At 40.4% G+C, this 22169-nt stretch overlaps 1 protein-coding gene across 3 annotated transcripts in view; it reads left to right on the top strand.

The window, feature by feature from the left end:
• Nucleotides 1-827: 827 nt before the first annotated feature.
• LOC131558923 (neuroendocrine protein 7B2-like) overlaps nt 828-22169 on the top strand; it is a 41284-nt gene continuing 19942 nt past the window's right edge. The window contains exons 1-12 of one of the 3 annotated variants that reach the window (XM_058807037.1): nt 828-956; nt 3341-3411; nt 3734-3830; nt 4349-4599; nt 5070-5230; nt 5341-5487; nt 6501-6575; nt 7211-7378; nt 8507-8642; nt 8964-9072; nt 9842-9989; nt 10373-13044. In XM_058807037.1, coding sequence (XP_058663020.1) covers nt 828-956; nt 3341-3411; nt 3734-3830; nt 4349-4599; nt 5070-5230; nt 5341-5487; nt 6501-6575; nt 7211-7378; nt 8507-8642; nt 8964-9072; nt 9842-9989; nt 10373-11955 — 3075 coding nt within the window. In that variant the 3' untranslated portion in view covers nt 11956-13044. Of the gene's footprint in view, nt 957-3340; nt 3412-3733; nt 3831-4348; nt 4600-5069; nt 5231-5340; nt 5488-6500; nt 6576-7210; nt 7379-8506; nt 8643-8963; nt 9073-9841; nt 9990-10372; nt 14793-15916; nt 16150-22169 lie in introns of those variants that run through there. The other 2 variants (XM_058807038.1, XM_058807039.1) reach the window with 2 other exon arrangements.

The raw sequence follows: 22169 nt of genomic DNA, 5'->3' as shown, positions 1-22169 counted from the left end.
GGAAGTAATGGATCACCTCGGGCAGACCTGCACAGAGCCCACGTAATGCAGGGGAAAGCAAAGACAATGACGGGAGCAGATGGGAAGAACCTCGAGATTCTCTCGGTGCTGACACCTGACACTCCCTGGCCATCAGGTGCTGTGGAAGTCCAATCGTAGTCTTTCTGTGTAGTCAGAAAAAAACCACCCTACCAAGAATAAGCTTTCCAGCTTTTCCTTTACAGTTTATCCCCCAAACTGCGGTGAGCAGCTGTTCTTATTTGAAGCTTATTTTTGGAGAAAGAGACACTTGTTTCCAAGTGACCATCCAACTGAACCATCCCCAAACTCGGCACCGCCGGACACTTGTGGGGGCAAGGGGCGAGCACGCGTGTGGGCTGAGGCAGATGTGGGGACGGACGGATGAAGCCTCGGTGGGGACGGAGGGCTGAAGCCACTATGGGGATGGAGGGCTGAGGCAGATGTAGGGACGGAGGGATGAAGCCGCTGTGAGGATGGAGGGCTGAGGCAGACGTGGGGACGGAGGGCTGAGAGCGTTCCGACTGCCCCGCCCCTCCTGGCCCTTAGGCATGCATTGCGATCGCCGGCGAGCGGCGCGCGGAGCCTTGGCTGTGTAGGCTCCGAGGCGGCGCACGGAGGCAGGCGCGGCGGGCAGCCCTGCGTGGCCGTTGGGCGGCGGGGGCCTGATTTCGAACGGCGAGCGGCCCAATGAGAGGCGCGGGCGGGGCCGCGCGCTGGGTTTGAGCCGGGCGGTGAGCGCGGCCGCCATGGCGCCCGCCGGGGTCTGAGGGGCCGGGCTGGGGAGAGATAGGGCGGGGGGCGCAGGGATGGCGGAGCAGAGGCGGAGGCTGGTGCAGCTGGCGGTGCTGGAGGAGCTCCGAGCTTCGTACGGGATCAAGGTGAAGAGCGGGAGCTGCCTGACGGCGGCCAAGGCGCCGGGAGCTGCAGCGGCGGAGGTGAGCGGGGCGGGGGAGCTGCAGGGCTCCGCTTCCCGGGCCGGGCAGAGCCGGAGCTCCGGCGGATCCAGGGGCTGCTCCTGGCCCGGGAGCGCTGCTTCCGGCAGCAGTGCCGTTCCCGTAATGCAGCGGCTTCTGCCAGCCCCCAAAGGGCATCGCCTCCTGCAATGGGAAAAGAGCTTTCCCCCTTTCCTGCAGCGTGCCCCGGGGGCCATCATAGAGCCGTGTTATGGCTCGGGAAGGCAGCGGCTCCGTGCGGGGCTGCCCCCGCCCCCGGCAGTTCGGCAGCCAGATGGCGAAGGCGCTGGGTTCCTCTTTTGTCCGCCGGCTGGCTGGCCGCTGGAACACTCACGGTCGCCTCTGGTCCGTGCGAGAGCTTTTTGTGCTTCACTGTGACTGATGTCACTCACCACGGAATTCAAATCTTAGTAATTGTGTTATTTCTCGGAATATAGCTGCGGTGTTGTTTCTAAAAGCTGTGTGTCTTCTACTTGATTTCTTAGATTTTTGGATTTTTTGAACTATGCTTTATTTGCATAGTTTCTTAGTATAAAGCATGACTAAGTAATTTGGCACAGACAGCTCTTGCCTTGCTTTGCCAGTGGCCCAGGAATGAAATCTCTCCCGTGACCTTAAATATCATGTTTGAATTTGATGAAGGAAGGGTTTTCTGTCTCATGATTGTTTTATAAAACTGACTATTATAATTGATACCAGCACTGAGTTCCATTAGAGAATACTGATCTTCTGGTAAACTCATTAATTTATAAAATGTGGACCATGGTCAAGTCCTAAACGAGATCACTGTGCAACTGATATGGCACAGAGCTAAACATCCTCAGGCTGAGCTTTCTGTAAGGCTGAGAAGACAATATGCAATGCTGCAGTAATCCTTGGTCAATAAAAATTAAAGAAGTTGGGAAGACTGGCTTGAGGTGGGTTGTTTGGAAAGTGAGAAAGCAAGGGTGAAGTTAGAATTAGTTTTCTTCCCCTTGTCAGTATCAAACATGGTTATAGACTCTTCTTTCCTTTTCCATTTGAAGGGAAGATAATAAGAACTGTGAGCAATCTATGTATGTCTTGATAAAAGATGTCTTTGTTGCTGTCTGTAGTGCTTAAATTGTATGCAAGGAAGAAAATGCATAGTTAACTACTGAGCAAGGTAGAAAAAGCTAGAGAATAGCATTTGTTTTGCCAATTGCTTCTTATTTCTGTTACAAGGGAACAGACATAATTTTATTAGCTTTATTATTTATTAAGAAGCAATTAAATCACAACTTCTGATATTTCAAACAAAACCTAGTGAAGTGAGCATGTCAGTTAGGAATTCTAAATGCTGAATTCCAAACCACTGGAATTTTCTAGTATGTAATCTTGTACATACAGAAAAAATGTTCTCTTGGAATTAATTTTGTGTTTGTAGCTTTGGTAGCAGCCTGGAACACAATGACAGATGTGTTGCTTCTCTTTCCTGACTCTGTTCTGTTTGTTTTCTGTGGGACAGATTAGATTGGGTCCAATGGGTTAGTTACTGATTAACTGTTTTCCTGACATGGACAGCAGTTGAGTTTCAGCTATGAATGACTAACAGTTTGCATTCAGCTCTAAGAACAAGTTGGGCATAATCCCAGTCCTCTTCTGGTTGGGAGAGCGACTGGCTTGCATGTTCTGTAAACATAAGCAAATAAAGTGAAGTTCTAGGATGTAGAAGTTGTTGATGCTGTGGGTGAACATCAGTAGTAATGACTGATGAGCTTTACTCATTTTCTAATATGTAACATACTCCAATGTCTTGCTATAAGGCAGTAGAGACCAGATTTTTAAGAACAAGTACTAAATATGAGGTACTGAACAGTTGTCTAGATTGTTCTGTTGAGTTGAATCCTTCCTAAAAGAGCAATCTTGAGTGTCTGAGATGAGGAAAAATTTATTTTAAAAAAAGTTATTTTAATTCTTTTGTGTTGATTTTTAAGAAAAATAGGATATAGTCAATTTGAAAAACTAAGGTGAGATTCCCAAGCAATCTGGTTAATATTTTGAAAAACTAAGGTGAGATTCCCAAGCAATCTGGTTAATATCCTTACTGATTTGTGAATCTTATAAGAAAACTAACTTATTGTAAAATAAGAAGTGTAAAACATACTGCAGAAATGCTTTCTACTCTTTCACAATCATCTAGGGTGTTACCTGCCACTAGAATCAGTTTTAGATCTGTGGAGATAACAGTGCTTTTCCAGACAATACCTCTTACTGTCTCATCTGAAAGACTTTGTTTTTTGTCTTAACTACCCTTATGTCTACTTGTGGAATGTGTGCTTCTTTGCAACATATGGTTGATAATTATTTCAACTTCTGAGTGACATTATTTGAATTTTGTATTTCAGGGTAAAATCTTTGGAATATCTTTTCATGCATTGCCACAATCACTTGTGCCAGAATATGGTTATATTCCAAGGTAAAATAACAGTGTGCTTTTAGATTTTGTGCTTATTTTGCTCTCTTTATGGTATTGAACCCTTGTCAGAAGAAAGAATGTAATATTTGTTCCATGCCTGCTAGAGCTTCTGGGGGTTGTAAGAATAGCTCCACATGGAAAAGGAGGGATGCAGAAGTTAGACAGGGAATTCAGAACTCTTATTCAGTTGTATTTCTTTATACTCTTGTCATTTGGGGAAATTATTCTATATACTATGTTTAACAAAAAATGATGAAATAGTTTTTGTGGAAAAACCCCAGGCTTTATTCTGAGCACAGAACTGTTACTGTTCTTTTCTCAGCTTTCTCGTCGATACGTGTGAATATTTGGAAGAACATGTTCATACTGAGGGACTCTTCAGAAAGTCTGGATCTCTTGTTCGCTTAAAAGCTTTAAAGGTATTCTCTAAAGCTGCTCTTTTTTTCTTAATAAGCTGCATTTTCACTTGGGCATGTTCTAATTTTTGGACTCTTTTCAGTCACATTCAAGTTCTGATACTGGAAGTAGATTGGTAACATTGCCTGCTTTAGAAATGATAGGAGATCTAGTCCAGAAGCTGGCAGGCTTCACCTTTTTTTGCCTTTTAAATATTTTGCCTTCCAGGTGATGAGAATAGTTTGGGACCAAACAAACACATTAGAATTTGTGCACACTGGATGCTATGAGCATACTTTTATAGGAATGTTCTCCTGGTGGAGGGAGGATGGGAAGCCTCTAAATTAATACATATGGTCTGACAACCTTGCCTGTGTCTCATTGTCAATAATGTAGTTGAGTAAAACATGAGAAGGCTGAAAGTAACAGTGTGGAAGATATGGCTGTCTGTTGTGACAAGGGCTAGAGCATTACTGCCCAAATTTAGAAATCTGACAATATGCTGAAGACTTTAAATCGTGTTTCTTATGAAAAATTTCAGAGCAAACTGAATCAAGGTGAAAACTGCCTGTCAGCTGCACTGCCATGTGATGTTGCAGGGCTTCTCAAACAGTTCTTTAGAGAGCTGCCAGAACCCATCCTTCCACCTCACCTGCAGGAAGGCCTATGCAAAGCTCAGCAGCTTGGAAATGAGAAGAAAACTGCAACCGTGTTGCTGTCCTGTTTGATGGCTGACAGAACAATTGCAGCTTTGAGATACTTTTTCAACTTTCTGAGAGCTGTGTCCTTAAGGTCAGTGAAAAGGCTGTGCTTGCAAACAGCTCTGAATTCCCTTAACTGCTTCTCTGTCCAGGCAAGTGCTGTAACTTTCTGTGAGTGGTTTGCCATTTTAAACTTTCATATGTGCAGATATTTATGTAATTCAGTCATAGTCTTTTATTTCATAAATCCAAGGTTTTCTTTCTGAAAACTTAATTAACTGGAGACTTGACTTTATTCAAACTTTGTTCAGCAGAATTACCATAATTTGATACCGTGCATTCCCGAAAATTGAGAGGGATCTAGAACTTCTTTTCAGTAACATAGTTGTTCAATTATCTGGCTTGGAAGGCATAAATCTATACATTAATCTTGTTGTATAAGCACTCCGGGGAATGAGTCCATTTTTATTTTTTTAACTGCATTTGTCTTATTTGATCTTTTCTTTCTCCACTGTTTATATTATCTAATAATTTGAATTTAAAAAACCTTTTCTTGTTAAGATCCAATGAAAACAGAATGGATAGCAGTAATCTGGCAGTGATTTTTGCTCCCAACCTCTTGCATTCGAATGAAAATGAAAAGATTTCCAGTAGTACAGAGAAAAAAATTCGCTTGCAAGCTGCTGTTGTGGAAACACTTATTGACCACGCGGCGGAAATCGGTAAGGTGATAAATGCTTATCAACCTGTGGCAGTGTGCCAACCTGTGTGTGCAGCTTTTCTTTTCTACTTTTAAGAATCATTAAAAAAAAGTATTTCTTAACTATTCCAGGACAAGTACCAGAATTTATCTTGGAAAAGATTCCTTCCATGTTGGGTGTTGATGTCTTTCAATCTACTCCCTCACTGTGGGGCCATGAGGACAGTGAAAATGAATCTCCCGGTGAATGTAAGAGGAGGAGGCACCGAAGTGTTGGGGGTAGGTATGTTTTGTGGAACTTTGAAAGCCAAAACCAGAATTTAGACTTCAGGTAGTCTGACCCTAAGCACTTGCTTCTTCCACAGGCAGAACAGATGTCTTCAAAACTGGTTGGGTTTGATTTGAAAAATGTATATAAGACTTCAGTAATCATGTTATTGTATATTTACTCAGAGTTTTCTTCTGTTGTCTACTAAAGAAGCTATTTTGGATTTGTATAGCCAAATTAATATTTTGGCTTTTTGTTGAGTCAACTTCAGATCCTGTTGCAGAAGGCTATAGGGTTGGTTTGTTGTTGCTAATTTTGAAATGGTACTTTAATGGATACTTAGAGAAGTCAGGTCATGAGAAAGTAGAGATGCAAATGGCAGATGTGTTTTTGAATCAAAGCTAATTTGTGTTTTGAAGTGTAAATCTGAATTGGGTGTTGTTGGATACTGTGTGCTCTGGTATCATGGATCTGGGATTTTGAGTGAGGTTTTTCAGCTTTCAACAGGGTTGAGTTGGGTTTTTTGCTAGATATGGGCAATCAAATGGTCCATTCTTAGTTCTGCACTCTCTTAGAGGAAATACTATGGAACATGTATGCTTGACTTCATTCAAACCCACTGCAAAGGGATCTTTTATGTATTGCTGTAAAAACATAAGTATTTATTTAGCTCATGTAACCTTACAGTAGTTGAAATTAAGACTGTATGACTGTATGTTATGCCATGGCATGGTTTTTTTGTGTGTTGTACTTCTCTACTCTGTTTGTTTGTTTGTTGGGTTTTTTGTTTGGTTTTTTAAAATAATTTTTATTTTAAGGAAAATAGATTTTTCAGCTATTGTGAAAGCAATAAAAACTGTGTTGGTGGGAAGATCTGGGTTATGATATTCTGTACATAAAACAACATTTAAACTGATCCACTTTCTCCATGAAAAAAAAAAAAAATGAGTTAAGTGTGAGTTGAAAATAGAGCAAGACAGGCTTCACATTTAAATTTGATTGCTTGGTGTGTCTTGCATTTCAGATATTGTTAGTGGAGCATTGAATAAATTTAAATCTAACAGAACCCCCTCCACTACACCTCAACAAGACAGCAGCGGTAGGTACTGGTGTATTTGTACTGAGTAAAGCCCATGCAGTATCTTCTGGATTTGTTAACTATATTCAATAATATTTTAACTAAAGAATTAGAACTCAGTTGAAGGCAAGTGACTAAATTTAAATTGTTTAAAATGGAATATAGTTACATATTTATTGAGGATACTGCATTTACTGTAATTCTTGGAGCAGCTACAATCACTGCAGTAGTGGGCTGTGTGGTTTAGCTCTGTGGGGATTGCCCAACCAAAATTGTGCTTTTTAGCTAATAAACTACTATGGCCTCAGTGCAGTAGTGCAGCATTTAATCATCCCTGTAATGAATCTGCCAGGACTAAAGTTCTTTCACACTTACTGTCTCTAAAGCTTTCGGCAGATGACTATACATTTACTTCCTCCTAATGCCTATATTGTTTTATTGATCTGTGGGTTTGGATTTTCCTGTCTGGTACTCTAAACTTGCAAAAAACCCAACAAAATGAAAAATCCAACCCTAAGCTATACTGATTGCTTTGCATGTTCAAAATGCATGCACTTTGGCTAAGCTTTTTTCAGAGTTAAAAAACCCAAAACAACTATTTACTAAACTCTCCAACTTTTAAGCTATTACTGCAAATTTGATTTTCTTAATTTCAGTCCTTTCATCAGCAACTCCGGTGGTTCTTACTCCAAGTACCAAGAGGAAACTTCCAACTGATTGCTCTCAGGGCTTGTCCAGCAAGAAGAGACGCTCTTTTAAGCACAATTTTGCATTTGAGTTTTTACCAAGTAGCATATTTAACAGCAGCTCAACACCAGCATCAGGTACAGTGCTGTTACTTTTTCTTTGCTGCTTGAAGTGCATGTTGGCTCTTAATTTAAGAGTGGAGCCATTTGTTCTTGTAACACAGTCATTGATGCTCATTGCTGAAGTGTTCCTTGCACTACTTCCCCATCTTGGTAAATAGTGTATGTTTATGTTCATTGGTAACTCATGTTAGATAGACTGAGCAAAAGCCAAATTCTCTTGCTTGTTTTTTTGTTCTGTTAATCTCTCATACTTGCAATCCTGATGTCCTTTTATCTTTTTTACTCTCTATCATCACTCAGGTTATACTTTTCTTTCTTGGTGCACAAATCCATGAAGACTGCCTATGCTTCCAACCTTTTGGAAGTTGTAGCCTTTTGTCTCCTAAATGCTTAAATAGCTGATCATAGCTCTATGAGAAATGTAGTTGTTGCTTTTATAAAGCTTCTTTCTTATGTCCCATCACCTCTTGTTTTTCCTCTAGATGCTACATCTCAAACCTCTAGAGAAAATTTTACTTTTGTTTACCAATGCTTTAGTACCACTTTATTCTACTAGAGTGCTTCCAACAATCAAGCTTTTCTGAGAATCCTGTTTTATTTTATTTCATTCTTTAATGTTCTGCCAGCTGAAGTTAGAGTGAAAGGATATTTCTAGATTGGCTGTTTTGCTTGATTCCCCCCGCCATCCAATGAGTGTTATAAAGCTTAGTGCTTTTTTTATTAAATTATTTCATGTTCTCCATGTTTCTATGGATAAGCAAACAAAAGCAATGATATTTTATAAGATAGCAGTTCAAATAATAATGCACACTTCAAATAATAATGAGGCTAAGTCTAATTTTTCTTTGTGAGCTCTTAAATTTGAGGAACTGATCTGATGATAATAGTGTGGAAACTTATTTGAGGTAGTGATATCTGTAGCCTGCAATTAATTGCATTCCACCACTTTTATGGATGCTATGAGCAACAGCTTTGTTTAATTTTAAGGTGGAAATCCAAGTAATTTCAAGCCAGCACTCTACAAAATAGGCAAAAATTTTGTCCTGTTTAAAAACCTGTTCTTTATTGTGTTAACTTGTAAGTCTTTATCTGAAAAAAATATGACTATTTTAAGTCCATATAAATACAATTTTGTCCCTGTAGTTCAGTTTGAAGCAAGTCCTTGTGTGTGTCTTGATTCATCACAAACCTCACTGTCTCCTTCAACCATGGGTGAAAATCATGTGTCCAGTACAGGGAATAGAAGAAGTAAAAGACTTGCGAGCAAAAAACTATACAGGTAATTAACTCTCAAAACCTAAAGATAAATTGGAAAGGTGTGTCTATACCCCTTGAATAATGACCTCAATCTGTCTCTAAAAATATTGGGTTTGGTAAATTTTTATAGTAGTCTTATAACCACTAGATCTTCTGATGATGTGAAATTGAGCTCAAAATAAAATAAGATCTGTTATTGTAGCTTTCTGTGCCTATTAAAGAAAGGTGGGCAAGAAGGCAATAAAATAAGTAAAACAGAAGGAAATAACTGTGAATAAATGTTAGGGTGTTTTCTTTGTCCCCCTAAAGAGTTTATGCCCCTTCTTCCCTTGTGTCCCTCCAGGGCTGAATCAGGAAAGACAGGTTGTTTTTCTCCAAAAATAAGCCGAAAAGAAATGGTTCGTAGGTCTTTACGCTTGAAATTTGGTTTGGGGAAAAGCAACAGAGAAGTGGTAAGTCCCCAGTCCTCTCATTAGACTGTAGGTTTTAATTCACAGTCTGGGGCATTGCTTTTCAGGAGCAGGAAGGATGTATTTAGTAATGGAGGGATCCCAGTGTTAATTGAACCTGCTTGCTGTCAAGTACAAGAAGCTTGAGGTTTATTTGCGTAGCAGTAACAGATCAGCTTGTACTGTGTTTGACTGGCATGGGGCAAGACACTGAGGGAGGGAGCAGCTGCCCTGAATTGACCTAGGAGCAATTCCTTGCCATGTAATGTGAAGCTCACCAGTAAAAATGGGATGGGGATAATTTGTGGAAAGTAGCCACTGCTCAGAGGCTTACTGAGAACTGGCCTGACTGTTGTAAGTGATGACCTTTGCATCCTGTGTGGGTTTGGGTTTTTTTGTCTGTGGTGTTTGTGTGTCCCTTTTCATCTTTCCAATTCTCTCCCTCATCCTGTTGGGGAATGGGGAAAATGAGCAAGTGGATGGATGGGAGCTTGCCTGCTTGTTGGGATCAACCCCCCACGCTTGTGATCAGTGTGTCTCAGTTCTGAGTGTCTGACCTGGCAGAGCCTGTGCTCAGTCACTGTTCACAGTGTGATTGAGTCTGCCTGACTGCAAGGGAGGCTGTTCCCCTCCTGAGTCTGCAGAGAGGAAGTATGGCCAAGAAAAGGCTGCTGTGGCTGATTTGGGTAGTGGTTTCCTGAAGTTTCGTCTGTAAATGAGATTTCAAATTACAAGTTTATATAAAGCAATTAACACTTTTTGTTTGTTCAAGAATATTGTATCAGGATGTGCAGCTGGCAATAGATCAGAAAATATTGGAAGGCGTCTTGCAAGTCAGCAAGGTTTGGAAGGCAGAACAGAATGTGCAAGAAGAGACGTACTCTTCAGCCCATATGTCAATGAAAAATTCCCTAAGAAAGGTGATTGCCTAACCACATATATTAGATGGGGAAAACTATTTCTACTTTGCAAAAGCAACTTTACGGATAAAAGTATAAAAGCAATTGGATTAAAAGTATGCTTCTAGCTAAGTCAGAAGTGACTTATATGTTAATTGGGAAAAATAATTGATTTAGAACAAGCTTGTGTTTCTAATGTATCTTAGTATCTCTCTTAGTTAAACAAGAGGCGATACACTATTTCACTTTATATTATAACCTTTTTTTACATTTCTGAAGTTTAAGAGCATAATAACATCTTTAAATTCAATGCTGCTTTGATAATTATTTTTCAGTATGAATTTTGTCTATAGTTATTAAAATCACGATAAATTATTCCTAAATGCTGTGGTATATATTTTAAGGTTCAAGGAATGTAAGCAAGTCAGAAGAAAACTTGCTAACTCCAAAATGTCACAATAAAGTAGTTCACCAAATGTCATGGAACAGTCCTGCTCTTACGGATTCTCAGGTGATCAGCAAGAATGAGCAAATTCTGCCTGGACACTCTGAAATGGGAACCAGCTCTTCAGAATCTGTTTTGATATTTGGAAAGCCACCAGTTATTCCAGATGAATTCAAATCTGCAACTGTAAGCAAACAAGACAACAACTTGGAACTTGTGCTGTGTGAAGATGAAAGAAATTCAACTACAGAAACATTACTGAAAGTTAAGCAAGCCTTCTCTGCATCTGGGAGTATTCTTCACAATTTGTTAGGTGATAAGAAATCATCCCTCTCAGTTGTAGCAAGTGAAATATTAAATGAAACTCCATGTCCCTCAGGGCTCAGTTCTGCCAAAGAATTGTTAGTGGAAGAAATTTCTGAAAATCTAGCAAATGTAAAATCCAGAGAGCTGTTGCACCCATTTAATCCATCTTCTGCTGCTGATAAACAGCAATTTAAAAAAGAGGAAATTGATGCTTTGGAGAAAAGAAACTTCAAAACTTCTATTGAGGTTGAACTTCAGGTCCTGAAACCAGATAAAGTAAAAGAACTTCCTATGCCTCAAGCACTAGCCAAGGAAGATAAGTTTACTGTTGAGAACAGTTCAACAAAAGATGACTTACACAAATCAGATTTCTCTGGAAGAAAAGAGGAAATACAATTAGTACACTCAGAAACAGCTGAAAACTGTACGGTGAAGTGCTGTAATTTGGAAGAGGGTACTGCTAAACCTTCTTTGGCAGGACAGCTGCCTACTTCACAGTTGCCTAAATCACAAAATGAAATGAGCAACCAATACTTGAAAGCTGAAAATTCGGGTAAAGTTTTAACTAAAACATCAACTGTTTCTGACCATGGGAAGGTTTCTGACCACATACAGTGGTTCAACCAGCTTTCATTACATGATTCAAATTCCGCAAGCAAAACAAATCCACCCCTCAAGTTTCAACGTACTCCAGTTAGACAGTCTGTAAGAAGAATTAATTCCCTTTTGGAGGCTAACAGACAATCTGTAAGCTCTCACACGGTTAAATCAAGTGGTGTTGGTTCACCACTTGTTAAATCTTTGAGCTATGATTCTGCCTTATTCCCCTGCACAGAAAAGCCCTCAAAGAATTCCATGCTTTTGCCACGCAGGAGTGAAAGCACACATGACCAAGTTTCTGTAGCTTGTAAGCAGCTAGACTTAGCATCTAAATCATGTTACAAGCCATTAAATCCACCAGACAAGGCTGATGTTTCTCTCAGAACTGTTGGAATCCATGAACAAAAAGCAACTGTTCATCCATCAAAGTCTGTTCTAGAAGATCTAACCAATCATGAAATGGTTAAATCCAGTTTGAAAGTTAATGCAAATATAAGTGTTCCAGGTGCTGTCCCGGGAAAATCTGTGATTGCAAGAAGTGCTTCAGGAAAAGAAAGAGCTCGTTACAGAGGCTCTCCAAAGAATCCAATATCTGAAGTAAGACTGCTACCAACTGCAAAGCCAGTAGACTTATAAGATCAAATGTGATGGCTAAATGGATTCTTTGTAACTTGGTTAACCTTTGGAAAAATCTAAATCTGTATCTTATTTTCCTAGTTCTTTTTATTTGTAATATTTCATTTGTTTTAAATGAATGAGTTGTGAAGATGTATGAATAGCAATTTTTTTCATATTGAGGTTTTCTTCATTTACTGAAACTTCTGTAAATGCTAGTCAGTTCAACTAAATGAATTTGACTTATAAAACAAAAATAATCTGTTAATCTGTAAATAATCTAACACAAATGTTTGTGTTAGATCTCAGGTTTTGATTATCTCAGCATCTAAAAATATGCTGCATCTTCCAAAACTTCTTGCAGTATTTAGATTAAGTATCAAGTTCAAAAACAATTTCTCAAATATTTAAAGCAAATTAAACAGACATATAAAAGGAAGTGTTTTGATGCTGAGTATTAGTAGTTAAATTTATGTACTTTTTTAGTTTTAAGTGTACTGGAGCACCCCTTGATACTACTAAGTTGGACCTCGTGTGAGCTCTGTTTGTTTTGACACAATGTGGGGTTTTTTTGGTTGGAGTAAATTGGGAGTGTATTTTACTTGTTTAGTAGGTAAATGTCAAAATGCAATCCATGCATGCACACACACTGGAGAATTATTAGAACACATGGAAAATAAATGTGCAATTTATTCAAGAATTGAAAAGTCTTAAAACTTAATCCAGTGTTGTGTTCTGCAGTAGGTACCAAGTATTTTCAGTTATGAATAATAAAATTGTTTATCTTAATATGAGAGGGGAGTTTTAACTTATTTTTAGAGCTGTAGAATTATGTTAACTAAGTGGTGCAGAAGCCGAGTTTAGATGCTGAAAGTGTTGCAAGAGACGAATGTAAGAAGCCATAGCGTGTTAAAGGTTGATTTGCACAAGCAAATGTTTACATCTTTTGGAATGAAAACTGTTTGTCTGTCATCAGTTGTAAAATTATTTGAGTAAACACTTGAAACCGTTCATTAGCTTTTTATATGTGTGAATTGCTTATTGGCAAAATGTTACAGCTGAAGCACTGGATACTTTTGGTTTTAATAAAACCATTGTTTTTTTCCCTTTTCTGAGTTTGTTCTTCTATAATGACTTGGAAAGTCTGATTATGCTGTTATATGCAGACTGTAGACACCAAAATTAGTAAGTCTGTAAATACTGAAGCCAGAAGTAAATCTGTTCTGGCTGTCCTTTTTCTTCATCTTTGCTACATATTGGTACTTCTCACAACTAGCAAAAGGCATGATGCAGCATAGCTTATCAGCAGTGGCTTTCTGAACTTCTTGAAAGGCTATGTTAGTCAAAATAGTCAAAAGAAAAATTTGTTTCCCTGTCTCCTTCCCCATGTATCCACCAACTTGCAAGTTGAATTGGGTCAGCTCGATCTGTGGAAAACTCCTGCCTCACTCTTGCTACATTGCTGTACAATCTAATACGAGGCAGCCAGCCATGCAAAGATCTTAACCAGATTGCTTGGTGGTGTGCTAAAGAATGGGAAGCTTCAGTTTCATGAAGTAAAGGAGTGAATAAGGCAGCTCACCACCATCCAAAGAGGAGGCTGCTTCTCCTGGCAACGTGCCCCTATCCCCTGGCACATCCCTCAATAGGCTGAGCAGGCACCAGAGCACCAGGGTTCAAATCATCTCACTAAGGTAAGTAAGGATCAGCAAAACAACTTCCAGCTGTCATGGCAAGGAGGCAGGAGCTGGAAATAGGACAGAAGGAGATAAAGGCAGTGTCAGGAAGAAAATGAGGTCTGACTCCTGTAATAGTGAGGTGTCACACTGATTTTTGTTTAGAAGACTAGGACTTGTGATTGTCAAAACTGTATTAGCACTCAAAATATTTGGTACATATTAATATTATCCTATGTGGTGCAGTAAGCTACTTTTGATCACCCATGCAAGCTAGTCTTGAAACATCTAAACTTGGCTTAGGGGGAATTTGGCAGGGCCCTGACAAAGCTGTAGCAGAAAAAAAAATCTTAAAGTTTAAATTCTGTTTTTAGAAGTTTTGCAGAACAGTTTGGACATACAGCCCTTTATATGAAGTTGATTATATTTTGCAGAAAGAAACTAGATGCCAACTGGAAGGCCCTACTGCTAAATCCTGCAAGTTACACCTTGCATAATGTACCAGAGACCAGTCAAAAAAAAAAAAAAAACCAAAAAAATCTACACGTGCAAGTGTATTCCATGGAATGTTGTGGTTTATGGGGTATAATTCAGTTTTTCTGTGGATAGCTATATTAAACTGGGATGTGATGCATTCCCCTCAATAACAGTGAAGGTGTGATACATAAAACAACCTTTAGAAGCTACTCTTTTGCCAAGCTGGGTTAGATGAGAGACTCCATTTAGCAAGATACTTTCGTAGTTTTCTTTTTGGTAACCTCCGCTCTGGATGATGTGTCTATATTTGCTTAATCTGGAGCTGTTTACCTCCAAGTCCTTGGAGATGGTTGCTGTGTTGCTGCCCTGCAAACCTGCAGTTAGGTAACACTATCACCCTGTAATAAACCACTGATCATGTTATTCTAGAGACAGAAATCACAGCAGGAAGATGGATACTCTCCCGGGAATATGCAATATCTTATTTCTGTCACCATTAATACATCAAAACCCTTCAGTTTCATTTTTAGACCGTTAGGTTAAGAAGGGAGGTTTTTAATACCCCCCGAGCTTTGTGTGTCTGTGGCACAAAGCAGCGCTCGGTCGCGGCGGCACCGCGGGCAGCTCCCTCCCGGCCGTGGCTGCGCACGGAGGATGCGCGGCCGCGGAGCCGCCGCCCCCGCAGAGCCGCGCTGGGAGCGGGAGGTGAGCGGGGCGCTCCGGTCCGGCGGCTCCGAGCCGCTACCGGGCCGCCAGAGGGGAGGGGATCCCGGCCCGGCTGTCCGGGGCGCGGGGGTCGGCGGGGATTTTCCCCCCGCAGCGGCGGCTCCCGCGGCCATGGAGCGGGAGGGCTGCGGGAGGAGCGTGGTGCGGCGGGGGAGCCGCGCACCGGCGGAGCGGGGAATGTTCCCAGCGTGGGGGTTTTCAGCCATTTTTGCCTCAAAAACGTTTCCAGGTGCCTTGCGCCGGAGGCTGGAGCACTGGAGCATCTTTAAACGTCTGGCGTGAAGAAATCAGGCGGCTGTGCGTGTGTTAAGGAATAAAAGGGGAACTCGGGGGGTTTGTTTATCCAGGGGACTGGAAGCGATGCATTTCAGTTAGACTCTGATGTGACGGGGAAAGGAGCTTTAAGAAAACAAACATTCTGATTAAAATTCAGCCTATCAGAGGACCGTAAGCGGTACTTGCTTGTTGTGGGCTTTTTTTGTTGTTGGTTTTGTTGGGTTTTTTTCCTAATTAAACTACACTGTGCTGCCATTTAGTGAAAGAGATTCAAGGAAACAAACATATTTGCTTCAGCTGGGAAAGACGGTGCATACGACATCGGAAGCCTTTGTCTTAAGGTGCAAACCAAATACATCCAGGTTGTTCGGCAGTCTCTTATTATTGATTTTCCAGGCAATGAAAGAATAGAGCCTGGAAAACACAATTCCTGGAATGAAGAGTTCTTGGCTTTTAGACCAGAGCTTTATAAATAGCATAGTAAACAGGGAGGGGGTGGACGGGTGGATGGTGGAGCGGATGATGTATTCTTGTCAAATGAAAAAGTGGATTCGTTTTGTTAGCAATGACTATTAATTAATGTTATGGGAAAATGCAAATCAGCAAATTGATATTGCAGTTTGCTGCTTCATATTTCTTTTAGAAGAGAAGAACTTATCTACCCTATTCCCTCCATGGCTCCCCCCACCCAGTTTCCAGCTGGCTGGAGTGCCCTAGAGCCTGAGGTAGTAAAGTCCAGTAGTAGGATCAGGTGTTATCTCCACCACATGTATTGCGTCTTTTCCCCCCTACTATAATTTATAATCAAACTCCTTTCTTTTTGACAGGATGAAAGTGGCTGCCACTATGGTGTCTACCTTGCTTTGCAACATGGTGTTTCTGCTGGCATTTGGATTGGCTTCAGCTTTTAGCCACAGCCCCAGGACACCTGACAGGGTTACTGAAGCAGATATTCAGAGGCTGCTCCATGGGGTTATGGAGCAGTTGGGCATTGCCAGACCCCGGGTAGAATATCCAGCACACCAGGCTACCAATCTTGTTGGTCCACAGAGCATTGAAGGTACTTAATTTCTATTTAGAGTTCTGATTATTTTTTTTTAGTATGCTTTGGTAATAATTAATATTTTTATAGATATAGAAAATATCCTGAGCTAAAGTCATAGATGTCTCCATCATGTTGTTGCTTGATCTTTGTTTTAAAATCACTATCTATCTTACACCTTCCTTAATGTAATGGTTTTGGTAGAAGTAGAGGGGTTTTTTAATGTACAGGCTTTGCAGAAAAAGTTATGTTGTCTTGGCATTGTCCTCAAAACAATTGGTTTGCTAAATTATTCCTGAATATTATGTATACATATATTACAAATATTTTTGTCATGAAACAAATATTACCTGTAGAGTCCAAATTCCATGGATTTTTAGAAACATTTGCAAACCAGAAGAGATCAAGTGTTTGTGGTGCCATGTGAGATAAAGGGATAAACCTTACACTGGGGGTGCTCCTCTCCCTGTGTCCACTAGTAGCACCTCAAAACCACATTGCAGGGATGAATGCTCTGGGCTCAGCTTTATTTTTTTTGGCCAGTACTCTGATCTCGCACTGTGTAAGTTTTCCTTGGAATCAGTCTTTTATGGCTGTGTAAATAATTGGAAATATCTGGCTGAAATGTTAGGATGTTGGCATAATGTTTCAGTGTGTTGCTATTTTACCAGAACAAACCAGATTTTATTTTGGCATGACAGCAAGAGGTTGAAGGTATGAAATTCCAAATATTATTGTTTATGTGTGAATATCAAAACAGGGTAGAACCCCTCAACCTTCCTCTCAGAATTAAATCAGTCTGACAGTGCAGTAAGACTCCACACATCCTAAGTCTCTGTTCTCTATTTAGCCTCATTCTGATCTACAGGCTATCTACAGATAACTGCAGACCTAAGTGTATGTATATTTTTTTCTAAGAAACTTTGATGGACACACATTTTTCTGCAAACTTAAATAACAGAGACTAAGTTTAAAGATCATAATTTGGTCTGTACCTTCTCTCCTTTATGAATGTTCACACATAGAGAAATTGGGATGGACGGTAGAAGTGAGTAATTTTAATTTCTATTTGCCTTTTTTCTCTAGACATTTTTTTAAAAAGAGAAACCTTAGAAAACATAAGCAAATCTGAATCTCTGGCAAATATTTAATCTCATCTGTTTGATGTTACTTTCTAATTACAGTGGTAGCAAAATCAGATGATGCATCTCTTTGTATAAGTATCAAAAGTTTTCTAGTGTTTGTTAGATTGAAGTAATGCTGGTTTTCCAGTTGTCTGTACAGTCTTCCACAAACATCGGGTTGGACAAATGTTTTCTATTTCTCCTTTTTTTTTTAATAAAAAATCCATCTGTGTATGTCATAGAGTAAAACTAAAAGATGATAAATCCAGTAGCTTTATCATATTTAACTTTACCCTCTTGCTCAGATGAGGATGACTCTTTTTTTTTTTTCTCAAGCCTACTATGGATATTTAACCGTATTTAACCATAAAATTTCTGTAAAAGTGAAACTAAAAAAAGGACACTCTTCAGAAAATGCATTTAGTAGCATATGCTCTCTTTTTGAACTGATCAGATAATTTTCCTGTTGACAGATTAAAAAAAAATACATCTTTCTTGTTGATGGATTAAAAAAAAAATATTACAGCTTGTTAATTGAAAGAAAATTCTGCCTTTTCTTAAGTTGGAATCTATAAACACCTGGCTTTTTGTCACTTAGCAGCATCTATAAAAAAGACTGGAAAACATAGAAAATCAAAATAGGGATTTTTATTAGCTGTGTTTCTGTACTTATTTCTCAGCTTATCACTAAAAGATATGTAAGCCTTACTGGGCTATATTCAAGGTTTCTACAGATGAGAAAGGGGCTGCATCTATCTTAAAAGAGAACAAAAGAATAAAATAAAAAATGCATACAACATTTCAAAAAACACAGAAGTTAATTTTTCTGTCTGGTAGGGCATTTATGAAGTAAGAGACCACACTTTTTTTTTTCTTTCCTTGCATGCTTACAATTTTGTGCCAATATTTAAAGTTTTGGGGTTTTTTGTTTGTTTGTGGGGTTTGGGGGTTTTTTTGTTACTGTTTGATTTTCAGTTGTTTTCCTTTTTTCTGAGGACTGGAAGGGAATAAGCATATAATGTAAATTTCAGGCCTATTACACCCTGCATAGGACAACAGTAAAAATCTCACTTAAACACATGGGGGCACCAGTAGCTCATCTTGAGCAGTTTATAGCACTCAGCTTCATAATTGGAAATGGGAAGTCCCATTTTGCTTTTGCAAATATCATTGCCTACCATAAATTCAGTACAACAGAAAGCCTCTTGTGTGGTTTGTTTGTTTTTGTTTGATTTAGTTGTTTTTATTTCTTAAAACTACCCAAACAGAATGATTGTTGGTAAAGGTGCTGGCATGACAGCCCAGAGCCTGAAGTCTTCAGTCTGCAGAAAAGGCTGTCAACTTCAGTGGCTGCATTAAATGATGTCTCTTAAATCGTGATTGTTTGCAGGTATAAAGAAGTTTTAAGAATACAATGCCTCTCAGGGAGGCTTTTGATTCTCCTGCAGAGACTCCTCATAGCTACTGGAAACAGGCTGGGGTTTATTTGATTGTTTTGAAAGGAAATGAGTATGTTTATTGTTTTAGGAAAATGTAATTACTGTTTGTCAGATTGAGATGATAAAATTCAAGAGACTCTGGAACATTATGCAAATATGTCTACTAACAACTGGTAATCAGTGGCTTGTCAGCACAGCCCCTGTACAAATATCACTCTACAGCAAGCCTGCTGTCCATAAAATTATGCACATTACTCATGCATGTTAATAGTGTCTATTCTGTTTGCATTTTACTAATAAGACAAGTAAAGGTTTTCTTATTAGTAAATAAGAGTATTGCTTTGCTGTCTGTCCTGTCCTGCAAGACAGGTACTTGTTTCCTACAAGAGCATTAAAATCTTTGTATTAGAAAGTTACAAAAACTTTTGCTGATGAATTCCCTCATGAAACCGGTGCAGAACTGACCTTTGCACTCATTCACTTTCAGGTTAACATGTGCTGTGCTTATGCCCCAATATATTTGGACTTCCTTGGGTGACTGCAGGTAGTAATTGTGCCATATCTGGGGCTCAGCAAACCCAGCAGTGTGGTGGCTGCAGCTCTTTGCTGCAGTTTTTGTGCTCTGTGCCAGAGCCTGTGCCAGAATCCGGGGGGAGCAGTGCTGGAATGAGGGGCAGCTGCTCAGGGCTGAGCTGGGGCAGACCTCCCACAGCCAGAAAGGCTGATTTGTTTGTTGTTGTGGGTTTTGGTCTGTGTGTGTGTTGTTTTTGTTGGGCTTTTTAAAATCTAATTAGCCCAGAAAATATTATTTCAAAATTTCATAAGGACATCTCAAACTTTTAAGATTAAATTTAAAGTGGCAAACCTATAGGTTTTTACACAACAATATGTAAATATTTAGATTTGTATAGATTTGACTAAAAATACCTATTTTCTTTGCATTTTGTTAAAAAAATTGTAGTGTTAAGTGTAACCAGAATTTGAGTATCGGGCAGTGATGCATGTCATAAGAGTGGTGCCTTAGAATGCTGATTTCTGAGTTTAAAAGGTAATGATGGTGCCAAATGACAGTAGTGACTTGCAGTGAATTCTCTTTATCTGAGTGATATGGCACAGGTCTGTGAAGAAACTGCACACAAAATGTTTATACCTCTAACTCCACAAACAGGAAAATGATGAGGTGGTGTGACTTTATTTTTATTAAGGAAAAATCTTTGAAATTTGGCCAGTAATATCCTTGATTCCATATGAATTCATAAGCCATGAGCAGCAGTGAATAGAAAAGCCAAGCTGGTGTTTGTGCTGCTGCCAGGAGGTCACACCAGGTCACCTCAATGTGTTTCCCAGCTTTGCCTCCTGAGGAGCAAGGGCAGGATCCAGCAAGGGCAGTGGTGTTAGCCCTGTGAGCTCTGCCACCAGTGAACTTTGAGAGCTGCCCTTCCTCGATGGCCCAGAGCTGCAGGAGGGGTGCAGGGCTGCTCCTGTGTTCTCAGTGTGGCTGGGCACGTGCAGGGGAAATTCTCAAATCCAGTATGCTTGTCAGAGAAGTCAGTCAATGGAGAACAAAAGAAGAAAAGAGAATTAATCCCCATTTCTCTCTAGATCTGTTATTTGCAGGTGGATACGACTGAGGAACCCATTTAGATTTGAGGCTTTGAAACCTTCTCTTGAAACATCCTCCTCTTGTGATTGCAGGAGAGTGTGCAGGCATCACATTCCTCTGCTGAGGAACCAAGAAGATGAAGTGACTCCAGCTCTTAAAACCTCCTACTAACCCCTGTTATGTGGTACAGACTCCTGCTGCTAGTCAGAAAGTCATCTTTAAAAGATGCCACCAAAGGACAATGAGTCCCATCTCAAGCAGCTTCTGGGAAGGATAGATGGCAGGTCTGTAGGGATTTAGAGTTAAGTAGCTTGTCATCTACCTAAAGATAATTAATCAATTAGAATGGGATTTGTAGCCACAATGATTTTTTTGTACATGTTAGTAGAGGGAAAAGTCCAGTAGGAGAGGTAAGAAACCTGAAGAGGAGAGGGAACATGATAGCTTCTGTATTGTCTGATGCTTTATAGTAACTGTATTTTCTACTACTGGCAGAAGGTATAGAGAAATGTAATGTGAATCTATAAAATTCCGTCTACCATTGGAATATGGTCCCAAAGTATTTTAAAAAGGTCTGTCAGTGAAGGTTGGCCAAATTATGATGATCCCTTGTGTTTAAAGATTTTTTTCTCTGCTTGTCTCTCATGAGGAGACAGAGGGGGGACCTCACTGCAGTTACAGCTTCCTCATGAGGGGAAGAGGAGGGACAGGCACTGATTTTTCCTCTATGGTGAGCAGTGACAGGGCCCAAGGTAATGGTAATTTCAATAGGCTGGATATTAGGGAAAGGTTCTTCATCCAGAGGGTGTTGGGGCACTGGAACAGGCTCCCCCGGAAGTGGTCACAGCCCCAGACCTGAGAGAGTTCCAGAAGCTTCTGAACAATGCACTCAGGCACAGGGTGTGACTCCTGGGGATGGTGCTGTGCAGAGTGAGGAGTTGGACTTGATGATCCCTGTGGGTCCCTTCCAACTCTACATATTCTGTGATTCTGTGAGCATGCCAGGATTTGTACCTTTCTACATTTTTTCGCAAAATCAGCTGCTCCCATGCTCCCACCTGAATTTTAAATTAACTTGCATTAAGAAAATACTTTTAAGTTTACTTGGTCCTATGAAGAGATTATTTGGTTCTATGAAGAGATATTTTCGAAATCTAGAAAAGAGGAGTCTCCTTCTCTTGATTTTGGTGTTGTGCCAGGAGGTAGGATCTCTGGCACTCTCCGAAGGTTTCCAGAGCTCTTCTCCCTGTGCTTGCCATGGTGTGTGCACTCAGCAGCAGGGATGAGTGAGAAGAAGAATGTTGTCAGCTGCAGGAGCTGGTCCTTCCCCTTGGGGTGCTTTAGCCCATCAGGTCAGCTGGTCTGAGCCCCCTTTGCAGCAGCAAAGAACAGCACTGGGCCTGGTCTTATCCACAGGGATCTTCATCTCCCACTCCATCGCATCTTCATTGGGTGCCAGTGCTTCCATCCAAGGGCAAGAGAAGCCCCATCTTGACTGGGGTGGCTTTGCATGGCAAGGCCTCTGCTTTTGGAGTTCTGGGCTAATGCTGGCTCACCAGGGCAGAGGCTGGAGCCCTCCAGCTCTGCACTGGGAATGCTCACAAGGAGGACATTTGAGGCATTGGGAAATCTGCCTTGTAGCAGCTGGCAGACAGGCATGGGAAGGTTCTAAACCTGCTGTTGAACGAGCTGGGGCTTTGAGCAATCTGCATGGGGAATGGAATGGAATGGAATGGAATGGAATGGAATGGAATGGAATGGAATGGAATGGATATGAAAATGTTGTGATGTTCAGTGGTGCAGTAGAGACAAAACCATGGATGTTCTGGATACTTCTGGTGCATCCAGGCTTCACGTTACAGGAGTGAAAAG

Source organism: Ammospiza caudacuta, chromosome 6 (assembly GCF_027887145.1).
Source record: "Ammospiza caudacuta isolate bAmmCau1 chromosome 6, bAmmCau1.pri, whole genome shotgun sequence".
Classification (NCBI taxonomy): Eukaryota; Metazoa; Chordata; class Aves; order Passeriformes; family Passerellidae; genus Ammospiza; species Ammospiza caudacuta.
Note: the sequence above shows the minus strand (reverse complement) of the source record. Positions and strands in the feature narration are given on the sequence as shown.